We start from the raw sequence: 22,793 nt of genomic DNA, 5'->3' as shown, positions 1-22,793 counted from the left end.
TTTTTTTTAATTTTTTTTTTCAACGTTTATTTATTTTTGGGACAGAGAGAGACAGAGCATGAACGGGGGAGGGGCAGAGAGAGAGGGAGACACAGAATCGGAAACAGGCTCCAGGCTCCGAGCCATCAGCCCAGAGCCCGACGCGGGGCTCGAACTCACGGACCGCGAGATCGTGACCTGGCTGAAGTCGGACGCTTAACCGACTGCGCCACCCAGGCGCCCCTGGCCAGTGTGGATCTTACGCTCACTTCCGTGAAGGGTGTGTGGGTGTGGGAATGTGCGAATGGGTACTCCCACATGTATGTGTTCTTTCGGGGGTAGAAGGAACTATGTTATCTTCTCCCAGTGATATTTACACATGAACATTCAGAAGTTCTATTTGTATCAGTAATTTGTTGCCATCATTTTCTAATTTAGTACTTTTTGCCTTGAATTAATTTTATGCTTGTGTAATAAATTCCCTAAGAAAGTGGGTTCTGATAAATGAAGAAGGAAGAAAGGGGAAAACTATTAAAAAGGAGACAAAAACTCTAGTCGCCACAGGGCACGACTTTTTGGTGCTGCCACTGAGGTCCCACTTTCTCTACCTCTTCCCTAAGCTAAGGACTCACCTGCGGTGTCTCTCTGGAACTTCCTCAATAGAAAAATAAAGAGAAATTGTCTTCTTCCTTTTTAAGTAAGCGCGACACCCAACGCGGGGCTTGAACTCATGACTCTCAGATCGAGAGTCATGTGCTCTCCCCACTGAGCCAGCCAGCCAGCCAGGTGCCCTGAGAAATTCTCTTCTTTTTGACCGGCAGATACATTTGCCTTTTCCAGTGCATGTAAACTCCTTACCAGACCCAGATTCTTGCTGCAGATATTTTGAGTTCCATTCAAGGTCCATCCTCCCTTATTTCCGATCTTCTTTTAATATCCTATCTTTGTAGATCAAGGGGTTGGGACTGTGCTCTAGAATAGACCTTTGTGCCCATCACAAATAGTTAAGGCCTGTTTCTTTTTGTTGTTGTCCTTTCCTTTCCCTTCCTTTCCCTTTCTTTCCTTCCTTCCTTCCTTCCTTCCTTCCTTCCTTCCTCTCGTTCTCTCTCTCTTTCTTTCTGTGAGCAGGGCTTCCAGTTTCCAAATCTGAGAACTACAGTTTGGAGAGCGGAAAAGAACCACTGATGCTTGAGAGAAAAGCCCCCAAAAGCAGCTATTCAGGTGAGTCAGATGCATGGGAGTCTTCAGAAACAGTAACGCCACAGGACGGCGAAAAAGGGACACTTTTCCGTGCTTAAAAAAGAATACTGGCAATACCTACGCGCTTTTATTTTTTAATATCTTATTTTAAATTATACAGCTTTTTAAATAATATAAAAGTTGAGAAAATAAAATAACACATGTGTTCACTGTCAAAACCAGACATATGCCAGTACTTTGCTTCTTTTGCCTTTGTTTCTTTATTTTGCAATGCAAAATAAAAATATCATAACTGTACAGTTCTTCGAATTTTCGCAAATGAACACGTTCATGTAACTACTGCCCAGATCAAGAAGCAACCTCACCAGCCCGGAAGCACCCTTGTCCCTTCATTCCTTCCAAGGGTGACCTTATCCCAACTTCTGACACCATAGAACTTGTTCTTGAACTTCATTTAGACAGAATCCTATTGTATATTCCAATGTCCGGCTTTCTTCACTGAACATGACTGTGAGATACATCCATGTTCTCGCATGTACTTATAGTTCATTGTCTTTGTTGTGCCATCTTTCATTATGTCAATATACCAGTTTATCCGTTCTCTTGAGATGGGCGTGTGGGTGGTTTCTAGGTTGGGGCTAAATGAAGAAGACTGCCCTGTATATTCTTTTACTTGTCTTCTGGTGAACCCATGCAGGCATGCCTTGGAGATACTGTGGGTTTGGTTCCAGACCACCAGAGTAAAGCAAGTGTTGCAGTAGAGGAAGTGAAATGAATTTTTGGGTTTCCCGTTGCATGTAAAAGCTATGTTTATATTACGCTACAGGGTACAATAGCATTATGTCTAAAAACCAAACGACACGCATACCTTAATTAAAAAATGTTGTCTAAAACTCCTGTCATAAGAGCCTTCAGCAAACCGTAATCACTGATCGCAGATCGCCATAACAAATACAATACTAATGAGAAAGTTTGAAATACCACAAGAATTACCAAAATGTGACCCAGAGGCACCAGGTGGGCAAATGCTGCTGGAAGAGTGGCGTTGATGTACTTGTTTGATGCAGGGTTGCTACAAACCTTCCATCTGTAAAAAGCAAAACACAAGGCAGTGTCTGGGAAGCACAATTAAGTGGAATGAAACAAGGTATGTCGGTATATGCATTTCTGTTGGACAAACACACAGGGAGAATTGTTGGATCCTGGGGCCGGTATTTTGGTAGATGGCACCAAATAGGCTTCCAAAGTCATTGTCTTAATTATAGTTACCCTCCCACTAGCAGAGGATGTGAGTTGCCCCACATCCTCACCAGCACTTAATATTGTCTGTCTGCTTCATTTTAGCCATTCTTACAGGTGTGTGATATCTTTTTAAGAAGTAAAAAATGGGACAGATTTAAAATCCTTTTATTTGCTCTGTCCCTAGAAGTAACTAGTTGGGGTGAATCATTCTAGTGTGTGTGTGTACGTGTGTGTGTGTACGTGTGTGTGTGTGTGTGTGTGTGTGTGTGTGTATGTGTGTGTAGTTACTCACACATATACATATACACACGTCAAAGAACAATTGTAGGGGTGCCTGGGTGGCTCAGTCAGTTAAGCGTCTCAGTCTTGACTTTGGTTTAGGTCACGATCCCAGGGTCATGGGATCCAGCCCCGTGTCAAGCTCTGTTGAGTGTTTCCTCTCTCCTACTCTGTCCCTCTCCCCCACTCACACTCTTTCTCTCTCTCTAAGATAAAAAAAAAAAAAAAGTAATAATTATGTGTGCATAGTATTATGTTGTACTTTTTATTTTGTAATCAATTATTTTACAGCTTCACACTGTATTTTGATAGTACCTATGTTAATACATGTGAATTGTATTCATTTTAACTGCTGTGGAGTAAGTCCATTGTGTAAGTGAACTGAACAGTTTAATTTCTCTGCTGTTACTAAGAGAGTTGCAATGATCATCCTTTTATTGAGTCTTTATATTCGTCTTGAGATTTGGTTTAGGTACGTAACCAGGATAAGATGGACTGAATCTTCAAGTATCACATGTTTGGCTTCGTTAGGAACTGCCAAGGTCCTCCTACCTTCATCCGGGCCAACAGGTGATGCTATCAGATGTAGTAATTTGTGTCAGTCTGATGGGTGTGAAATGAAATTTCATGTTTTTTAATTTATGGTTCTCTGGTTATGAGTTTTAGTAATTCATATGTTTCATTAGCTACTCAGGTTTCCTCTTTTGTAAATTACCTACTTACATTCTTTGCCTTATTTTTTTTTTGAAATTGGGCCATTCACACCTTTTTCTTGATTTGTTGGGAGTTCTTTACATATTTTAGATACTAATATATGACCGGTACCATTACGAATCAGTGAGAAAAAAAATATTGGTTCTTTTTCTCTGCGGCTTATTCTGTTTTATGGTGTCTTACGCGTGCAGAATTTTAAAATTTTAATGTTAACAGACTTATCTTTTTTTTTTTAAGTTTATTTACTTATTTTGAGGGAGGGGTGCAGAGAGTGAGGGAGGGAAAGGGAATCCCAAGCAGGCTCCACGCTGTCAGCACGGAGCCAGCCGTGGAGCTCGAACTCACAAACCACGAGATCGTAACCTAAGCCGAAATCAAGCCTCAGGCACTTAACCAACTGAGCCACCCAGGTGCCCTGTCTTTTATTTTTTTTTTTAATATACTTTATGCTTTTTCTGAGTTGTCTTCTTATTCCAGCGCCAGGAAGATATCTATACTTTATTCTAAAATGTTCAAGTTTTATCTTGCAGGTAGATACTCGGGGTTTGCATACTGTGTGAAACAGGAACTACTTTTCTCTTTTTCCATGTTTAAAACTGATAATTCAGCATCTTTTTATTGAAAAATCTATATTTTGTCACAGATTTGTAACCCTAACTCTGGTAAACTCTGGTCCCATATATACTTGGGTCTGTTTCTAGGCTCTCTGGTCTTACTTACCTGTCCATGCTGCAATAATATGTTCTAATTATCACAATAATCATTTTAATTATACTTGATAGTGTGTATATCTCCAAAAGGAAATCTTGTCTTAATATCCTTTTTTAAATCCTCTTATTCTTTGGAATACTGAGAGTTCTAAAATCTTCCCCTGTGATTATAGATTCATCTTTTCCCCATGTCGGCATGTCCCTTTTTGAGCCTTGCTTGTTCGTAACCCTTCTCCCTTTTTTTACAGGAGATTGCCATTTTCTAAATGAGCTACAAGAACTCTTCATACATGAGGCATTTAATCCTTGTCAGACGTTTTTTCTAGGTTTTGTTCTTCAGTTTTGGGTGCTTTTTAATGTACAAATTTAATGTATTACAATCTTCTAAATATTCCAGGTTTTTTTAAGTTTATTTATCTTTGAGATGGAATAAGCAGGGGAGGGGCAGAGTCGGGGGGGAGGGGGGAGACACAGAATGCAAAGCAGGCTCCAGGCTCTGAGCTGTCAGCGCAGAGCCTGATGAGGGGCTCGAACCCACGAGCCTTGAGATCACAACCCGAGCTGAAGTCAGATGTTTAACTGACTGAGCCACCCAGGTGCTCCTAAATTTTCCAGTTTTTTTTTTTTTTTTTTAATTTTTTTTTTCAACGTTTATTTATTTTTGGGACAGAGAGAGACAGAGCATGAACAGGGAAGGGGCAGAGAGAGAGGGATACATAGAATCGGAAACAGGCTCCAGGCTCTGAGCCATCAGCCCAGAGCCCTACACGGGGCTCGAACTCCCGGACCGCGAGATCGTGACCTGGCTGAAGTCGGACGCTTAACCGACTGCGCCACCCAGGCGCCCCTAAATTTTCCAGTTTTTGATTTGTGCTTGGAAAGATCTCTCTCTGGCGTGCTTGGGTGTCTCAGTTGGTTAAAATCAATCCAACTCTGGGGAACCTGGGTGGCTCAGTTGGTTAAGCGTCCGACTTCGGTTCGGGTCATGATCTCGCGATTTGGGAGTTTGAGCCCTGAGTCAAGCTCTGTGCTGACAGCTCAGAGCCTAGACCCTTCTTCAGATTCTGTGTCTCCCTCTCTCTCTGCCCCTCCCCTGTTCTCTCTCTCTCTCTCTCTCTCTCTCTCTCTCTCTCAAAAGTAAATAAAACATTAAAAAAAAGATCAATCCAACTCTTGGGGCACCTAGGTGGCTCAGTTGGTTAAACATCTGACTTCAGCTCAGGTCATGATCTCAGGGTTTGTGAGTTCGAGCCCCACGTTGGGCTCTGTGCTGACAGGTCAGAGCCTGGAGCCCGTTTGGAATTCTGTGTCTACCTCTCTCTCTGCCCCTCCCCCACTCACTTGTGCTCGCTCTCTCTCTCTCTCAAAAGTAAATAAAACATTTTTAAAAAGTCTATTGAACTCTTGAGGCGTCTAGGTGGTTCAGTCGGTTAGGTGTTCGACTTTAGCTCAGGTCATGATCTTGTGGTTTACATGTATGAGCCCCATTTTGGGCTCTGTGCTGACAGCTCGGAGCCTGGAGCCTGCTTCAGATTCTGTGACTCCCTCTCTCTCTCTCTGTCCTTCCCATGCTTGTGCGCGCTCTCTCTCTCTCTCAAAAGTAAATAAAAACATTTAAAAAGAATTTGGAGTCAATCCAACTCTTGATTTTGACTCCAGTCATGATCTTGCAGTTCGTGAGTTCAATCCCCACTTGTTAGGGTCTGTGCTGACAGTCTGGAGCCTGCTTGGGATTCTCTCTGTCTCTCTGTCTTTCTCTCTGCCCCTCCCTCCCACTCTCTCTAAAAATAAATACATAAAACTTAAAAAAATCTGTATAAATAGGGTGGGCCAAATACAGTAAGTCTGAGGGTCAGATTTGTCCCACTGGCCACCTGTTTGCAGCCTCTATTTTCTCCCACAACCAAATGATCATCACTATCTAGATGAATCCCAAATTTGTATTTCCAGCCTAGACCTCTTTGGGCCAACTGTTCTAAACATTTGTGTAACTATTTGATGTCTTTATTTGCTTATGTTAAAGACGCCTCAATACAGCATGTTTGAAACTGGTTGCCTGATATATGCCCAAATTCTCCATCCACCCAGGAGAATCCTTTTCCAATCATTGTCTTAACGACACCCGCTGTCTTATCAAATTGCGCAAGCCAGAATTCTGTGAACGGTTTCTACCCTTCCCTCCCTCTCCTTTTCCAATTTGTCACTGCATTGATCTAATTTTATTGTAAATATTTCTTCATTCTTAGTTAGCATCCCTCCATCTCCCTTTTGTTTGCCTGGACCACCCAGATAATCTCAGTTCTACCTTTGCCCCCATAGATTTCCACCATTCTTTATATTACAGTGAGAGTGATGTTTTCAAAATAAAAATATGACGGTGTCATCTTTTTGCTTGAAACATTGAAGTGTCTTCCTGTTGCTCTTAGAAAACAATCAAAATCCTTGAGGTCGACGAAGTCTTGTAAAGTGTGGCTTTTCGTCATCATTCCAACCTTATCTCACACGTACTCTCCCTGTTTCTGTACTCTTAGCAGTTCTTAGGTACCCTGGTGTGAAAGGATCCAGTTTAAGATTATTGAGGACCCTCACGAGCTTTTGTTTATGTGGTTTATATTTACCAATACTTCCTGTATTAGAAATGAAACTGAAAGCAATTTAAACTATTAAGTTATTCATTTAAAAATAACAAAAATAGGGGACGCCTGGGTGGCTCAGTCAGTTAAGCGTTCGACTCTTGGTTTTGGCTTAGGTCATGATCTCACGGTTTTGTGAGTTCAAGCCCCGCATCAGGCCCTGTGCAGCTGGCAGGGCAGAGCCTGCTTGGGATTCTCTCTCTCTCCTTCTCTCTCTGCCCCTCGCCCACTCACGCTGTCTCTGTCTCTCTCAAAATAAATAAACTTTAGGGAAAAAAAATAGGGGCACTTCGGTGGCTCAGTGGGTTAAGCGTCTGACTTCGGCTCAGGTCATGATCTCACGGTTTTTGGTTTGAGCCCCACATCAGGCTCTGTGCTGATAGCTCAGAGCCTGGAGCCTGCTTAAGATTTTGTATCTCCTTCTCTGTCTGCAACCCCTCCCCCCCACACACAGACACATTCTATCAAAAGTAAATAAACATTACAAAAATAATAATAGAAAAAATAACAATTACACGGGCACCTGTGGGGCTCAGTCAGTTGACTAGCTCTTGATTTTCCAGGGTCATGCGATTGAGCCCCATGTCGGGCTCTGTGCTGAGCGTGGAGCCTGTTTAAGATTCTCTCTCTCCCTCTGCCCCTCTCCCCCACTCATATGCACTCTCTCTCTCTCTCTCTGTCTCTGTCTCTAAAATTAAAAAAAAGGGACGCCTGGGTGGCTCTGTTGGTTAAGCATCCGACTCAGCTCGGGTCATGATCTCACAGTTCATGAGTTCAAGCCCCGCATCGGGCTCTGTGGTGACAGCTCAGAGCCTGGAGCCTGCTTCAGATTCTCTGTCTCCCTCTCTTTCTGTCCCTCCCCCACTCGCACTCGGTCTCTCTCAAAAATAAATACTAAAAAAATTTCTATGTAAAAAAGCACTTATAAACCCATTACATGTTAATGCAAATGATATAATTTTTATGAAAACAACTATTTGCTGCAAAAAAAAAAATGTACTGAAAACACACTGTTTTACATTTTTGTAAATCTGTATTCTCCTGCTTCTGAATGCAGTTTGTTGTGATATGTTGTTCTGGTTGATTTGTGTGAAAGAAATCCAGCCTCACTCCAATATATAGTTGGAAAAGAGAGGAGTATTTTATAGGTGTTTTCAGATAAGTGTGGCTGTTCTGATCCACACTGAAACTGGACAAGCGGTAGTTTCTTAAAGATGAGATACAATGTGGTATCTGAAATCAGATCCATGAATTTTTCGTACTCTTGTTAAAATCTACTGATCTTTTTGAATATAGTGGTTCATCGAGTTATGCAGATCTTCTGAGTATTGAGACATTACATCATACAATTATTTTTTAAATCATAACTTAAAAAAAAATTTTTTAATGTTTCTTTTTGAGAGAGAAAGCGTAAGCAGGTGAGGAGGGGCAGAGAGAGAGGGAGACAAAATCTGAAGCAGGCTTCAGGCTCTGAGCTGTCAGCACAGAACCTGATGCCGAGCTCAAACCCACGAGCCGTGAGATCACGACCTGAGCCAAAGTCGGACACTTAACCACCTGATCCACCCAGGCGCCCTTAACTTAATTTTCTTCTAAATGTTTAATCAGTTGTCATAGCGACATTTGTTGGAAAACAAATTACCTTTTACTGACTGACTGAAATATCACCTTTGTATTGTTTTTAGCCGCACATCCTTGACTCTTTCGGAAGTTGCTCTCCTGTTTGATTGACCAATCTATTCCTTTGACGCACGCTCTTTAAATTATTTTAGCTTTATGAAGTAGTTTTATATTGGATATAAAAATTCTAATATATTTAGAGAGATCGAGTTTCCATCCCTGCCCTCTTCTATTCTGATACTTTCCCCATAGGCAACCATTTTTACTAGTATTTCATTAATCTGTCCTTGGTTTTTGAAGATATAACTAAATATGTGTGTATATTTGTATCTCCCTGCCCCCCCCCCTTTTTCCTACACAAAAAGTAGCAAACTATACACCCTTACTTGCAGCCTGCTGGTTTTTTTAAAAATTATTTACTCTATCCTGGAGAGAACTTCACACCTATATATGGAAAACCTTTCTGACTTTTTAAAAAGTTGCCTAGTACTCCATTTTATGTCTACGTCAGAGCGTATTTAATGAGTTCTCTACGGTAGAATATTAAGATTTTCCAGTTGTATGTCTACATCATCATGTGTTTCATGAGTTCTCTGTTGTATAGGTAGGATATTAAGATTTACCAGTCTTTGGCTGTGTCAAGTAGTGTTATAATGAGGAGTCTTGTGTAAGTATAATTTCATATATTTGCCATTATATCTTCGGGCGATCATAGATTTTTGATCAGAGGTGTATATAAAAGCATTGTTAGGGAAGATTAGACTGGAAATGGGACGCATATTTGGACACGAGTGGGACTGGATGTCTGGAAACCTAGACGTCATGACCGTCCTCTACACTAAAGTGATAACCGTGTATTTATTACAGAAGTCGATGTTCAGTAAGAATTCGTTTCTCCCCTCTGCTGATCTAGTGTGCTCAGTACCTGCTCATCCAGTGATGTATTGCTCCATCTGAATCTCTCCTTCTCCTGTATTTCTGGTCATCTTTATCCCCTTTTGACTGTCCTGGATAAGGTCTCCTCATTCTCTCCACGTCTGTGCATTTGTTTCCTTTCATTTGCTTCTCTTTGCAAATCATCTTATGAAAGTCAAATCCACCTACTCCTCGAAAGCATGCGTTTCATCTTCATTAGCTGTTACAGAACTGCTTTTTGTTGAGCACTGAAAACGAAGGAAATTTGCATTTCCAATTTCTTTCAGACCTGGAGGCTAAACCCGAGGGCAAAGATTCAACTTCAGTGCAAGATATTTCCAAAGAAGAATCATGCCAAGCCGCAGTAATAGACAGACTGACAGGAAACGGTGTCTATGACTCCAGCTTGGAAACAACTCTTGAATGTGAAAATTGGTTAGAGAATCAGCAAGGAAATCAGGAGAGACCCTTGAGAGAAATGTTCACCCATGTGAATTCACTCCCCGAAGAAGGAGCTCATGAGCATGACGTATATTGGAAAAACTTTGGTCAGAAGTCTGTTCTTCTCACTCAAGACAGAGTTCCCAAAGGATCCTATGCCTTCCATACACTTGGAAAAAGGTTGAAACCGAAATCAAACTTAATGAAAAAGCAAAGAACCTGTAAAGAGAAAAAACCTCATAAATGTAACGATTGCGGGGAGCTCTTCACTTACCATTCAGTGCTTATTCGACACCAGAGAGTCCATACTGGAGAGAAACCCTATAGCTGTAATGAATGTGGGAAATCTTTTAGCCACAGAGCTAATTTAACTAAACATCAGAGAACTCATACCAGAATTCTCTTTGAATGCAGTGAATGCAAGAAGGCCTTCACAGAAAGCTCATCCCTCGCGATACATCAGAGAATTCACATTGGGGAGAGACCGTATGAATGCAATGAATGCGGAAAAGGTTTTAATCGAAGTACACATCTGGTACAGCATCAGTTGATTCATACTGGAGTGAAGCCGTATGAATGTAATGAATGTGATAAAGCTTTCATTCATTCCTCAGCTCTTATTAAACATCAAAGAACTCATACTGGAGAGAAACCCTACAAATGTCAGGAATGTGGGAAAGCCTTTAGCCACTGCTCATCCCTTACTAAACATCAGAGAGTTCATACTGGAGAAAAGCCATATGAATGTAGCGAATGTGGAAAAACCTTTAGTCAGAGCACACATCTTGTTCAGCATCAGAGAATCCATACTGGAGAGAAACCCTATGAGTGTAACGAATGTGGGAAGACCTTCAGCCGGAGCTCAAATTTTGCTAAACATCAAAGAATTCATATTGGAAAGAAACCGTACAAATGTAATGAATGTGGGAAAGCCTTCATTCATTCATCAGCTCTTATTCAACACCAGAGAACTCATACTGGAGAGAAGCCTTACAGATGTGACGAATGTGGGAAAAGCTTTAAGTGCAGTTCATCCCTCATCAGACATCAAAGAATTCATACTGAAGAGCAACTCTGAAAAATTACTGAATGTGAAGAAATGTAAGTTGGTTTATCACTGTGTTAAATACCTGAGCATTTAGGTGGAATACCCATAAAATGCTGCTGGAGGACCAATCGTGTATGCATCTGATTTTACTTGCATAATACATAGTTTTGAGCCATAAACAGAATGTTCCTTCTATCTACTGATTGAATCAGTATGAAAGCTTCTAGCTAGGGATCTCAAATTTTGATCCCCTTCCCCCCCACCCCCACCAAATACCCTTTCGTGGAAATTCAAGAAATCCTTGGGAGTGGATAGCAATATCATTGTGGTGAGATCTGGGTCCTCCCTCTCTTTGTCACATCAAAGCCCTGTTTATAGCTTCTCATTCTGTACGGAAATTCTTGTTTGTTAACTTCGGCAGAGGACCCATATCTTTATCATCAGGAAGGCACAGAGTTGTTCCTCTTTGGATCCAAAGTAGATCTCCAGATAATACAGGTAGTGTCATTTCTCCAGAGAGGGTCATTTCTTTTATATTAGCTATAAAACTTAAAGGTTAAAAGTTGAAATATGCTTTGGATCCTCTCCTTGCCCCAAAGGCTACTGCCTCATTTGATGCACATAAATAGAATGTATTTACAGCAGGTTCCAAGTCGCATTCATTTAAGATTATGCTGGTCATCAGTTTAGATAATTGTTACCCTCTACTGTGTAGATCTTCTTTTTCTACTTCTTTGGAATTACCCTGAAGTTGAGACTGGGTCAACCTCTTAACTGTAGTTTTCAGTCAAATGCCTCTTTTCTCATCTTTGGCATTGAAGGAATCCTGGTTTGTTTGTCTGTTTGTTTTTATACTCACGTAAAGATTTCATTTCTTTACATTATTCTGCTTTCTGTAAACTATGTCGCATTGAGAAAAGGCCCCTGGGATGTTGAGGGTCTGAAAAGTTGATGAGTTCGATGTGTTATTATATTTAGGGTCCCAGTCAAGAGGAATAATTGAAGCAACTGTGAGACACAAGGACACACCTTCCTGTCAGATATGGAAATTAGTTCACAAGGCAGTGACTCATTGGAGGATAAGCAGCCTCCCTCCATGAAGAAGAGGTTGCCATTTCTCTGGCTCTTAAAATTCTGTCCACACTTTTTGTTGTTATTACTGTTCTCCCTAGATGTGTGTTGGTCTTTGCTACATCCCAGAGCCCTAAAGAAGGTAGAGGGGTGCCCGAGTGGCTCAGTCGGTTAAGCGTCCGACTTCAGCTCAGGTCACGATCTCACGGTTCGTGAGTTCGAGCCCCGCGTCGGGCTCTGGGCTGACAGCTCAGAGCCTGGAACCCACTTCGGATTCTGTGTCTCCCTCTGTCTGCCCCTCTGCTGCTTGCACTCTGTCTCTCGCGTTGTCTCAAAACTAAACATACATTTAAAAAAAAATTTTTTTTTTAAGAAGGTAGAAAAGACATGAAACCACAATGATAACATAAGTTACTTGGGTGACCAAAAACCAGCAGTGGGATTGGAAAAGCAAAAGTTGAAATAAATATTTAGCCAAACGCTATGCAAATGTCAGTTTTTATTGTTACTCTATTGTATGACAAGAAAATTATAGAAAAGGTAGAAGGAAAGTAGTGACAGATTTCTTTTCTCTTCTAACTTCTATCCTTTATGAACATTTCAGCAACCAGTCCATGCTCTTGCCTTCTCCACCCTGTCCTTGTTACTGTAATTCCTTCTCTGTAAACCTTTGTTGTATTATTGAAAAAAAGTAGAGGAATAGAGTTTAAAGAAGTGATAGTGGAGAGCAAACGAGATGGTTAAGGATGAAGGAGTTAAATCCAGCAGCAATGAAAATCAAAACAATAGGATATGGGGCCGAAAGGGCTAGAAAGAGGTTTTGGAAAGAACTAAAGATACGTTGAAAGGGTGGAGGCTGGTGGGAAGGCTCAAGGTCTGAGAGGTCAGAATAGGGGGCTGGCACAGGAACAAGGGAAAGGCGCTTAATCCTTTCACCACCTCAGTGCTCCATACTCATGGTCTAAAGTAGGAACTGACAGACTGTGGCCTGGACCCATGGACCAACTCCAGCCTTCTGCCTGTTTCTCCAAACACAAGGCTTAGTTGGATCTTGACCACACTCATTTGTTTATGTTTGTTGGTGCTACAACGGCAGAGTCAAGGAGTTGCCGTAGAGATTGTATGTCCCCCCACAAGCCTAAAATGCCTAATATTTCTCAGCGTGCCCAACACTTGAGTGAAAATAAGGTCATAATTTGGGGGCCCAAATTTGACTAACAAAATAAGACCCACGTGGGATTTTCAAAGTTGGGATTGAATTCTGCCACCTTCACTTAGCATTTATGTGACCTTACTGAATCTCAGTGTCTTTATCTGTAAAATGGGAATAAGTCATCCTTCTCTCATAAGATTGTGAGGATTAGATAAGAATGCATGTAAAAGACCTGGCACATGATAAATTATGTGGAAAACCTCTATATGTATATGTATGTTTGTAAATATATAAAGACACACGTATGTATATATATATGTGCGTATATATATATATATACGCATATGTATATATATGCGTATATATATATATATTTACTTTTTTTTTTTTTAATGAAATGTCAGTCCATTTGGGCTGCTAACCAAATAACTCGCCGTAGACTGAGTGGCTTATAAACAACATTCTCACAGTCCTGGAGACTGTGAAGTCCAAGATCAAGGCCTCAGCACATTCAATGTCCAGCGAGGGCCTCCTTCCTGGTTCTAGGACAACCATCTTTTTGCTGTGTTTTTTGGTAAAAGGGCAAGAGGGCTCTCTGGGGCCTCTTTTCTAAGGGCACTAACCCTATTCAGAAGAATTCTGCCCTCGTGACCTTCCAAAGACCCCACCTCCTAATACTATCACTCTGGGGATTAGGTTTCAAGATAAATTTGGGGAGATAAAAACTCAGTCTATATAATAAGTGGCTAAGCATCAATCAAGCAGAAATTACTTAAGAATGAATGTATCTGACACCTCTTGTTTACCGGTCAAGAACTGTGACCATCCTACTGTCTAGCTCATCATAGAGAAGGGGCTTCTCTATTCTTCCTTCCATCTGGTGCTGCTCCCTACGGAGCCTCCTTGAGACCTTGGGGAATCTGCTTTTTTCCCTTCTGCGTACCACTCTACTGGGAACTATCTGACAGTTCCAAAGACTCAAGTTTGTAATCTATTTACAGTTTCAACAGCATTGAGAGACGTGCTCTAAGTTCGTTTTGCTGAGAACTCTGATCCTTTACATTTCAGTATTTGTTCTGTTTATGCTCGATGTTCGACCTGTGTTGTTTGTACTCCAGTGTGATTGTTGGAAGTTTTAATGTTCCATTTTTCAAGTGTTTTTGGTTACGTATAAAACCAAATTGACTGCTCTTACCAGTCCACTGTCAATAAAGATGTTTATATATATATATATATATATATATATATATATATAGTCAGAAACTTTTGTAAATTGCTTCTAAGTTTTCCTAATTTAAGCATATTTTAAGAGGCAAAGAAAGACCTACCGTAAAATCCTTCAGGAAACCGATCACGCTTCTAATTGTTCATCTGGGCTCCACCACTTGTCAGACAGGGGATGGGGAAATTCCCTCCACGGCCCACGGATCTGCAAGAAGGTTAAAGAGTAGAGAAAGGTCGTTTCTACCAACTGGTGTTGAGTCCTCAAGCCAAGTGCAGGCTCCACTCCCTTAGCAGGGGGTAATGGAGAAAAAAGGGACCACTCATTTAGCAAGAGTACCTATAGAAAGTACAGTTACAACTAGACAAGATCAGGTAGACCGATTTAGCATAAATCTTAAACTACGTCTGGCTTTTGGGAGGAGAGTGTAACCACCCAAAGAATAAAAACAATAGTACTGTATAAGAACACCAAACAGTACTCATATTCGTTGGCTAACCAGTTCAATTGTCTACTGAAAGTTTCTAATAACTTTGTTTTCCTAGGTGAGTTTTTACTTTTTAATATTGCAACAGGACTCAACAGGAAGCTCTTTGTCTCTGCTTTGTCCTTTCCTTTACCTTTTTAGGCCCCAACAGGGCAGTCTTGGAATCCAGAACCACATGAGCTATCTCTCACCATAGGCTTTATTGGCAAGGGGAAAGCGTGTGCCCCTCTGGTAATACATATAAAATGACATCTGTGGATCACCTTCTAGTTCCAATTAACGCCCTCAAAAAATCAGATGTTTTCATTGAATTGTTCTTTACATGTTTCACAGTGGTAGCCTCTGTTAGTCCATAAAGCAGATAGTCTGCCCTTAGACTGAGTAGACTGTACATAAAATGTGCACACTTTACTCTCCCCCACTCCTGCCAATTCACCCATAAACGTTACTACCATGTCAGAAAAGTTCACGTGTCTGGGGAATTGAAGGGTCGAAACCAGAGACTCAGGCATTGCTTGGTCAAAGACTCCCATCTCTGCTCTGTTTTTTGTTTTTTTTTTTTTTTTTCTGTGTGGGCTATATTCTATCTTCTCCGGTGATGACAAATACATCTACTGGAAATCCCAAGTTAGTATGGTTCGAAACATTTGCAATCCCAAGAGGAATACTTCTCTCTAAATAGCTCCGGCAAAATCCACAAGGCTACTTCTCGGCTTTGCTTGAGATCATGCTGATTGATCACCGAGCCATTTGCTGCTTTGAATTGCGATCTTGTCATTGAGCAGGCCGAGTCCCTGTAAAACCGCGGAGGAGTGGAAGGTGAGGCCCATCCCACTCAACTTGCACTGCAGTGGGAAAGGGCTGCTTCCCTAAGAGAAATCCAAGGATGGTAAAACAAACAGGTCCACTGCAATTGGTAGCAACCTTCAGTATGAACAAGTGTCCATCTGTGTCCCCAAAAGAGCTGTTCTTCAAAGATCAGTGACACACTGATAAAAAAAGGCCAAAACCTAAAAATATTTACAACATTGACTTCATAGGATTTCTGTGAGTGTTGAATATGTGAAAATGCTTTGTAAGCTATGAACATGTTGCAGAGTTACATTGTTATGAAAATGGTCTATTTTTTGATGTCAGGCTCTGGTATATATACAGTAAGCATGGACTTCTCACCAGAGTGCCAATTCTGGTTTTTTGTTTTGTTTTGTTTAATGTTTGTTTATTTTTGAGAGACAGAGACAGAGCATGAGTGGAGGAGGAGCAGAGAGAGAGGGAGACACAGAATCCGAAGCAGGCTTCAGGCTCTAAGCTGTCAGCACCCAGACTGAAGTGGGGCTCAAACCCACAAACTGTGAGATTGTGACCTGAACCGAAGTCAGATGCCCAACCAGCTGAGGCACCCAAGTGCCCTGCCAATTCTGTTTAAAAAAAAAAAAAAAAGTTTATTATTTTGAGATAGAATCCCAAGCAGGCTCCATGGTGTCAGTACAGAGACCTACTTGGGGCTTGATCCCATGAACTATGAGATCATGACCTTAGCTGAAATCAAGAGTCAGATGCTTAACCGACTGAGCCGCCCAGGTGCCCCCAGAGTGCCAGTTCTTTTCTTTTCTTTTTTTTTTTTTAAATGTTTATTTATTTTTGAGAGAGAGCACAAGCAGGGGAGGGACAGACAGAGGAAGACAGAGAATCCAAAGCAGGCTCCAGGCTCCGAGCTGTCTGCATGGACCTGAGCCACCCAGGCACCCCCAGAGTGCCAATTTTTAATGCTAACTTGTCCTATCTGTCTATCGTGGGTTGGCAAAGAGTCTTTGCTCATCAATAGTTATGTTCCCGAGGTGATATGTTACTTTTGCCATAGCAAAAATGTGGTTATTTTATGTGGAGTTGAACTCAATTCCCAATTTTATTGACCCATGCAACTCATGTTATAGTGACTTAAACCTATTGAACTATCCAGGACTCTAATCAGTGAAAACCCATTTCAAGCAAGCATAAACAAAAGGGCTACCATGATTAACGAGTTTAAGGGCTAGACATAACTTAAGATATGACTGCATCCAGGGGTTCAAATATGTCATCAGATCGTGCTCCAGATTCGTTTTATTCTCAGGCAGACAGAATGGCTGAGATGGCCATTGGCAGCTTTTGGCTTGAGTTACCCTGGCAGCTGTTGATGCCAAAGAAAATATTTTATTGTCTATGGGGCCATTCAAAGTTGCAAGGTAGATTATGATTGAATGACTTGGATCACGAACCCATTGAACCAATCACTATGGCCAAAAGAATTGGGTATTCTGACATGGGGCGAGGTAGGGTGGAATTTAGCCTTATCCAAAATGGTAGCATGGCTTTCCCACAAGGTCTCTGTTACCAGAAGGGGAGAAGGGAATGTGTGCTGAGCAGAAAATAAAATCCACTATCTCAGGATCTAGGCCCACCCAATCCAGGGACATGGGCTTAACTTACTAAGTACAGGATGAGGGCATTATGCCTACTATAGACCTGGAAGGAGGTAGAGCGAGAAAACAAGTAGTGTGAACATGGATCTGTCCTCTTCGGGATCTGTAGTTTCCCTCAAATTTATGGCATCTCAGAAGGGTGGAAGAACTTGGCTTTTTACCTCCAGGGATCTTATTTCAAAGGACCTCATGTACACGTGGACATAAATATTGAAACAAAAATCTTTCATGCCCCCACAGAAAAGGACAGATTTAAGTGGATTTTAGCCTCTTAGTTTGTAAGTCCTTAATTACATCTCCTTTTATATTTAGAGCCATGTATACGTAACAACTCAGCTTAAGTCCCATTCTATCGTATGTGACAGGCACGACCGAGGGAGAGGGAAATCTAAGGTTTACCTGGTGGGGGTGGAGACTGACTACATCTACTTCCAGATACTCTCAAGCAGTAGGAATGCTAAGAAGAGAGAGAGAGGATGTGGAATGTGATATTGTCCCCCTGCATTGAGATCAGAGAAAGCTCTCCCAGATTCCCCCCCCCCCCATGGGGTAGGGGGATGGGGGGGTGAGCAAACCACAGCAGTATCATTGTTTTCGCCTACTCACTAGAACACCCATTCTCGATGCTTGCTTGTGTGACCTATTCAGTGTGGGCTGGCAGGAAGGTTCTCATAATCATTCAGAAAGCCAAGCTGATGAAGCAGCTTTGATTTGAGTTTGATTTGAGCAGTTTGAGATGATTCTCAAACACTGCTTCTGCCATGCTAGAAGGAGAGGAAGGATCTAAAGGGTCTTGCACTGACACATTTCATTTCCACTCACGTTTTATTTCCCTGAACAGGTCATGTACCCCAATCCAACCTCAAGTGAGGACCAGGAAAAACTATCTCCTTTGCAACACTTTCCTGGAAAGGAAGCCCACTGTCCTACTCTCCACTCGTTGTAGGATTAGTAGAAGGTGGCATGGCATCCTTGTGTGTTTTAAGCCTTCCTCATCACCCCTCATATGTAAACACCTTCTCTGAGCCTCTGACTATGTAGCATTTCTTACCTTTTGCTGCCATCTCTGACTCCCTGCTCACTTCCCCATGTTCATTGAGCCGTTGGTCTCCTATCTTTTACCATTGCTCCCAATATCTACACCCAGGATTGTTCAGCAAGGACTTTGGAGCGACTGTTCTAGGTGCCAGGCACTATATGCTAGGCCTAGTATGTGCTAGGTGCCAGGGATAAAATGAGGAGTCAGACACAGACTCTGCTTTTAGCTAAGAGACTTGGCCAAGTCAACAAGCGATCACAATGTGGTGTGATAAGAGCTGTCATACAGACGTGTGTAAGAGACCCAGCCTTTCTTGGTCAGAGAAGTCGGCATCCAAAAAGCCAGGAAGATGTCACCGTAGCTGAATCTCAAGGAAAGGGAGTCACATGCTGAAGAAGTTAAGTGGGAAGGCATGACATTGAAGGCAGAGGGAGCCATGCGTGAGGTGGAGAATGGCGTATTTTAGGAACTATGTGTGGTTTAGCACGTTGTGCCTAGAGCTTAGAGACGAAGAGTAGCACTGGTGGTAACTGAGGACATAATGACCATCAACAGGCAGATCTTGAAGGGTCTTGTAAGTTCATTTGGAGTTGATTCTGGAGTATGGATATGGAAGGGAGGGAAGAGGCTTTCAGTTGCTATGTTTAGCAAGTGAGAGTTCGTATGTGAGAGATTCCCATGACTGTGGTGTGGCGAATGCACTGGAGAGGGGTGAAATTGACGGCCAGGAGCAAGTTCAGAGGTTGTGCAGCGGTAATGTGGGAAAGAGACAGTGACTCTAGATTAGCCTTTCTCCCTGTCCCACCCTTCTGAGTAGGGTTATTCATGTTCTTCCATTGCTCGTCTAGGTTTCAAAGCTATGATTAAGGGCTCTTAAAGGTACAGATACACACACACTCCTTTAGACATTATTTGTATTTTTATTATCCCACTCTTGGAACAAAACCGGTGTACGTTATCCAGTACAGAAACAGAAGCATTACATTTTGCTCTTTTTTTCCGCCTGGGAGACAGGATATGTTAAATTTTTGTTTTTAAGTTAAAAGTATGACTGTTCTATAGTAAGCCTGTGACGAAGATTTATTGGACTCATTAATGAGGGAACTACCTGGCTAATAATGCTCGTTCAAAAATGGATACCAGAGACGGTGTAGAAACGGTCAGCAAAGGAAAGCATGTTGGGATAAGCTTGCTAAATGAGATACAAAACTGGCCAGTGTCGTACAGGGCAATAAAACCACAAACTCTGAGGTCATCTTTTCTACCAAGTAGAAATCCTTTGCAACTTATCAAGGGTTTTGCTTTTGTTTTTAACAGGGCAGCAAATGGCTTCACAGAGTTAGGCCCTAATCAATAGTAAATAGTAAGTCAAACAAAGTTATACTACCCCAAGGAGTCAGATAGCCTTTTCTTTTTTTTTAATGTTTATGTATTTTTGAGAGAGAGCGAGCATGAGCAGGTGAGGGAGAGAGAGAAAGGGGGACAGAGGATCTGAAGCGGGCTCTGCACTGACAGCAGTGAGCCCAATGTGCGGCTTGATCTCACCAACCTCAAGATCATGGCCTGAGCCAAAGTCAGACATTCAACCGGCTGAGCCATCCAGGCGCCCCCTGAAGAGCCAAATCACCTTTAAATGGGCTTTTCAGATAAAGTCGCATCTTGATGTTCACATGTAACCAGACTTTTGCCTTGTTTCCAAGTTTTGGATAAAATTTTCTTAACAGTCTGCCCTGTGTTCATAGATGTTCTCTACAGATTTTTTTTTTTATTTAAAAAAAAAAAAACAACAGATTCATTGTGGTTTTGTTACTTGGTTTCATTTACATGGTACAGCTATAGGGCACTTTGTTAGGATGCCAGCAAGTCTCAGGCCGTCTGGTTCTGAGCAACTACTAAAGCCAGAAAACACATTTCTCAGTGGAGACTTTATAAGGAATTTGGGGTTCCATCCTCAATGGTCCCCATCATCCCAGAGATTTTTCTAATGTTTTTAAATGTTTATTTTTGAGAGAGAAAGAGAGACAGAGTGAGTAAGAGGGAGGCAGAGAGAGAGGGAGACAGAATTGGAAGCAGGGTCCAGGCTCTGAGCTGTCAGCACAGAGCCCAACGCGGGGCTCGAACCCGCAAACCGTGAGATCATGACCTGAGGCGAAGTCGGACGCTTAACCGACTGAGCCACCCAGGTGCCCCTGGAGATTTTTTTTTAAGATTGCTTTTATTCTTCTGTTCCAGGGCTAGAAAACTAAACCCAATGGATTCATCTCTATCAAGTTCCACCTGTAATACCTGTAAATATGGATGAATTCCTCTCCTTTTGCGGTTCCCCAGATCTGTTACAGCTCCTGTTCTACCGGAGAGTGACCTTCTTTTCGACTTGTAGGGCTGGGATCTTGAAAGCCATAGCATAGGTACCATAGACATTTCCTAGATGGCTTCTCTAGGTATTGATTCTATATATGAAATAAAACATTCTTCCTTGATGGTGGACTGCTCATGGCTGAGCAGGATAGATTCTTAAATATAACTCCAAAGCTGTATTTGCATAATTGATTTGTTCAGTTTTATCTTGGTAAAAAGGAGGACGAATGCTTTTTGCAGTTACTCTATACAAATAACTGCATTGTTATGAAAAGAAAATAGACTCCATAAAAGTATATGCTCCTTAATTCTGAGTGATAATGAGAACAAAATCCCATTTAAGCTTTAAATTTTCACACTTTAAGGGATATTTTATTTCCATTTGCAAAGGCACAGTCTACTAAATTGAGCGTTAGAAACAGATCAAGAAGAGAAAGGGCTTCCTCATATGTCTATCAGATAGAATATTTTTTAAATTACCAAAATGCTCTAAACAGATAATCACAAGTATATTTCATCTAACAGGTCGTTCATTCCTCCTCAATTAACTCTTTGTCCTCCACTGAATCGTCGGTTAACAGTCTGATCTCATGAAGTAATCTGCTTCCAGACCAAAAAAAACAAAAACAAAACCCAAAAAACAGAATCCCGGAAATCTGACAGTTCTCTAAGCAACGTCAGCTTTGGCTTGGAAGTGTGCACCCATGAGTCTGTTCTTTGAAGCAGCAGTAGCTGATATCCAGTGAGGTTATTTCCACGGAATGTTTACATCTTCCTTCTTTTTTTAAAGACTCCGTTTCTGGCTTGTAGCTTATAGAAGAACCTTCAGACAAGGAAGAAAGGAAAGCATAAACCACTTATTCAGAATCAGACTGGCTAGCCCTGCTTAATTTATTACAGTAACCAACAATATCTCAATAGAGGAGAATCCTTTCTTGGTGTATAATACATGAGTCTTTCAAGGAGTTGATCAGTGTTTCCCCAGAGGTTAAGAACATATTAAGGGCTATGAGGACCATCTCCAGGGATTTCAACCATAAATAAAGTGACAACCTCTGAAACATACTTATCTTAATAACATATTTGTATCAAGTTAGTCTCAAGAAGGCTTATATTCTCTTTTATTTGGTATTTCTTCCCATAAGCTGAGCAGCTGTCAACAATAATTCTCAGCTAATTAATAACTATGAAACATACCAAACAAACCTAAATATTTCTTGCATTTCTCCTTTTGTGGGTGCCATATCACAGGCTCCTAGGTAAGGGACTATTTGGGGCCTGTTTATTTTTTTTAAATCAAGAGTATGACAAAGTTAGCACAAAGCACAAAACATAATTCTGATGAGAGACTGAATCTGTAGTATGTGGACAGATTATGCAGAAAGTTAAGAATGATTTTTCACCTCCTCTTGTTAAGAGCGGACTATCACTGACACAAGGATATAACCAAACTCTGATGTTACATAAACATAATATTTAGAGTTAAAGATTTTGGGGGCACCTGGCTGGTTCGGTCAATGGAGCATGTGACTCTTGATCTCGGGGTCATAACTTTGAGTCCCACATTGGGGGTAGAGTTTACTTAAAAAAATAGAATAAAAGATTTTTCAAACATATAATGAATAAACCCATCAAAATCAAGCCAGTTTTTGTCAAAATTCTAACACATTTTATTGCTTCTTTTCAGTATTTGCAGCCATTATAAAGTACAACAAATAAAGTTCACTTTTCCTCAGACCTTCTAAAACTTACTGTATCCACTCTAATTTTGTCTCTTACTATCTTTTCACATCTTAGAACAACCAGACTCTAAGAAAAAAGTATTTGTGCGGCAGCTGGGTGGCTCAGTCATTTAAGCTTCTGACTTCGGCTCAGGTCATGTTCTTGCGGTTCGTGGGTTCGAGTCAGGCTCTGTACTGACAGGTCAGAGCCCGGATCCTGCTTTGGATTCTGTCTCCCTCTCTGCCCCTCTCGTGCTCACTCTCTCTCCCCCGCTGTCTCTCAAAAATAAATAAGCATTAAACATTTTTTTAAAAGGAAAAATTACTTTTTCTCTTGAAAAACAGAAGCAACATGCCATTCTCTTTTATATATGTGTGTGGGGGGGGTCCCCAACATGACCCCCAGCCTCCATGATTGGCTAGAAGGATTAACAGGGTTCAGCATATTGCCATACTTGTGGCTGTGGTTTATTACAGTGAAAGGATACAAAGCAAAATT

General features: G+C 41.4%; 1 protein-coding gene across 3 annotated transcripts in view; it reads left to right on the top strand.

The window, feature by feature from the left end:
- Positions 1–21,207, top strand: part of ZNF286A (zinc finger protein 286A) — a 22,891-nt gene extending 1,684 nt beyond the window's left edge. Inside the window, exons 2-5 of one of the 3 annotated variants that reach the window (XR_005784005.1) lie at positions 1,108–1,200; positions 9,580–10,834; positions 20,448–20,623; positions 21,099–21,207. Coding sequence is in view for 2 of the 3 variants with exons in the window: in XM_040453133.1 (XP_040309067.1) it covers positions 1,108–1,200; positions 9,580–10,811 (1,325 nt within the window). In the remaining variant the exon portion in view is untranslated. Of the gene's footprint in view, positions 1–1,107; positions 1,201–2,246; positions 2,327–9,579; positions 10,910–20,447; positions 20,624–21,098 lie in introns of those variants that run through there. The other 2 variants (XM_040453134.1, XM_040453133.1) reach the window with 2 other exon arrangements.
- Positions 21,208–22,793: the final 1,586 nt, after the last annotated feature.

The sequence above is a fragment of the Herpailurus yagouaroundi genome, unplaced genomic scaffold, assembly GCF_014898765.1.
Source record: "Herpailurus yagouaroundi ecotype Mexico unplaced genomic scaffold, PumYag 208, whole genome shotgun sequence".
Taxonomy (NCBI): Eukaryota; Metazoa; Chordata; class Mammalia; order Carnivora; family Felidae; genus Herpailurus; species Herpailurus yagouaroundi.
The sequence above is the reverse complement of the archived record's forward strand: the minus strand, read 5'-3'. Positions and strand labels throughout refer to the sequence as shown.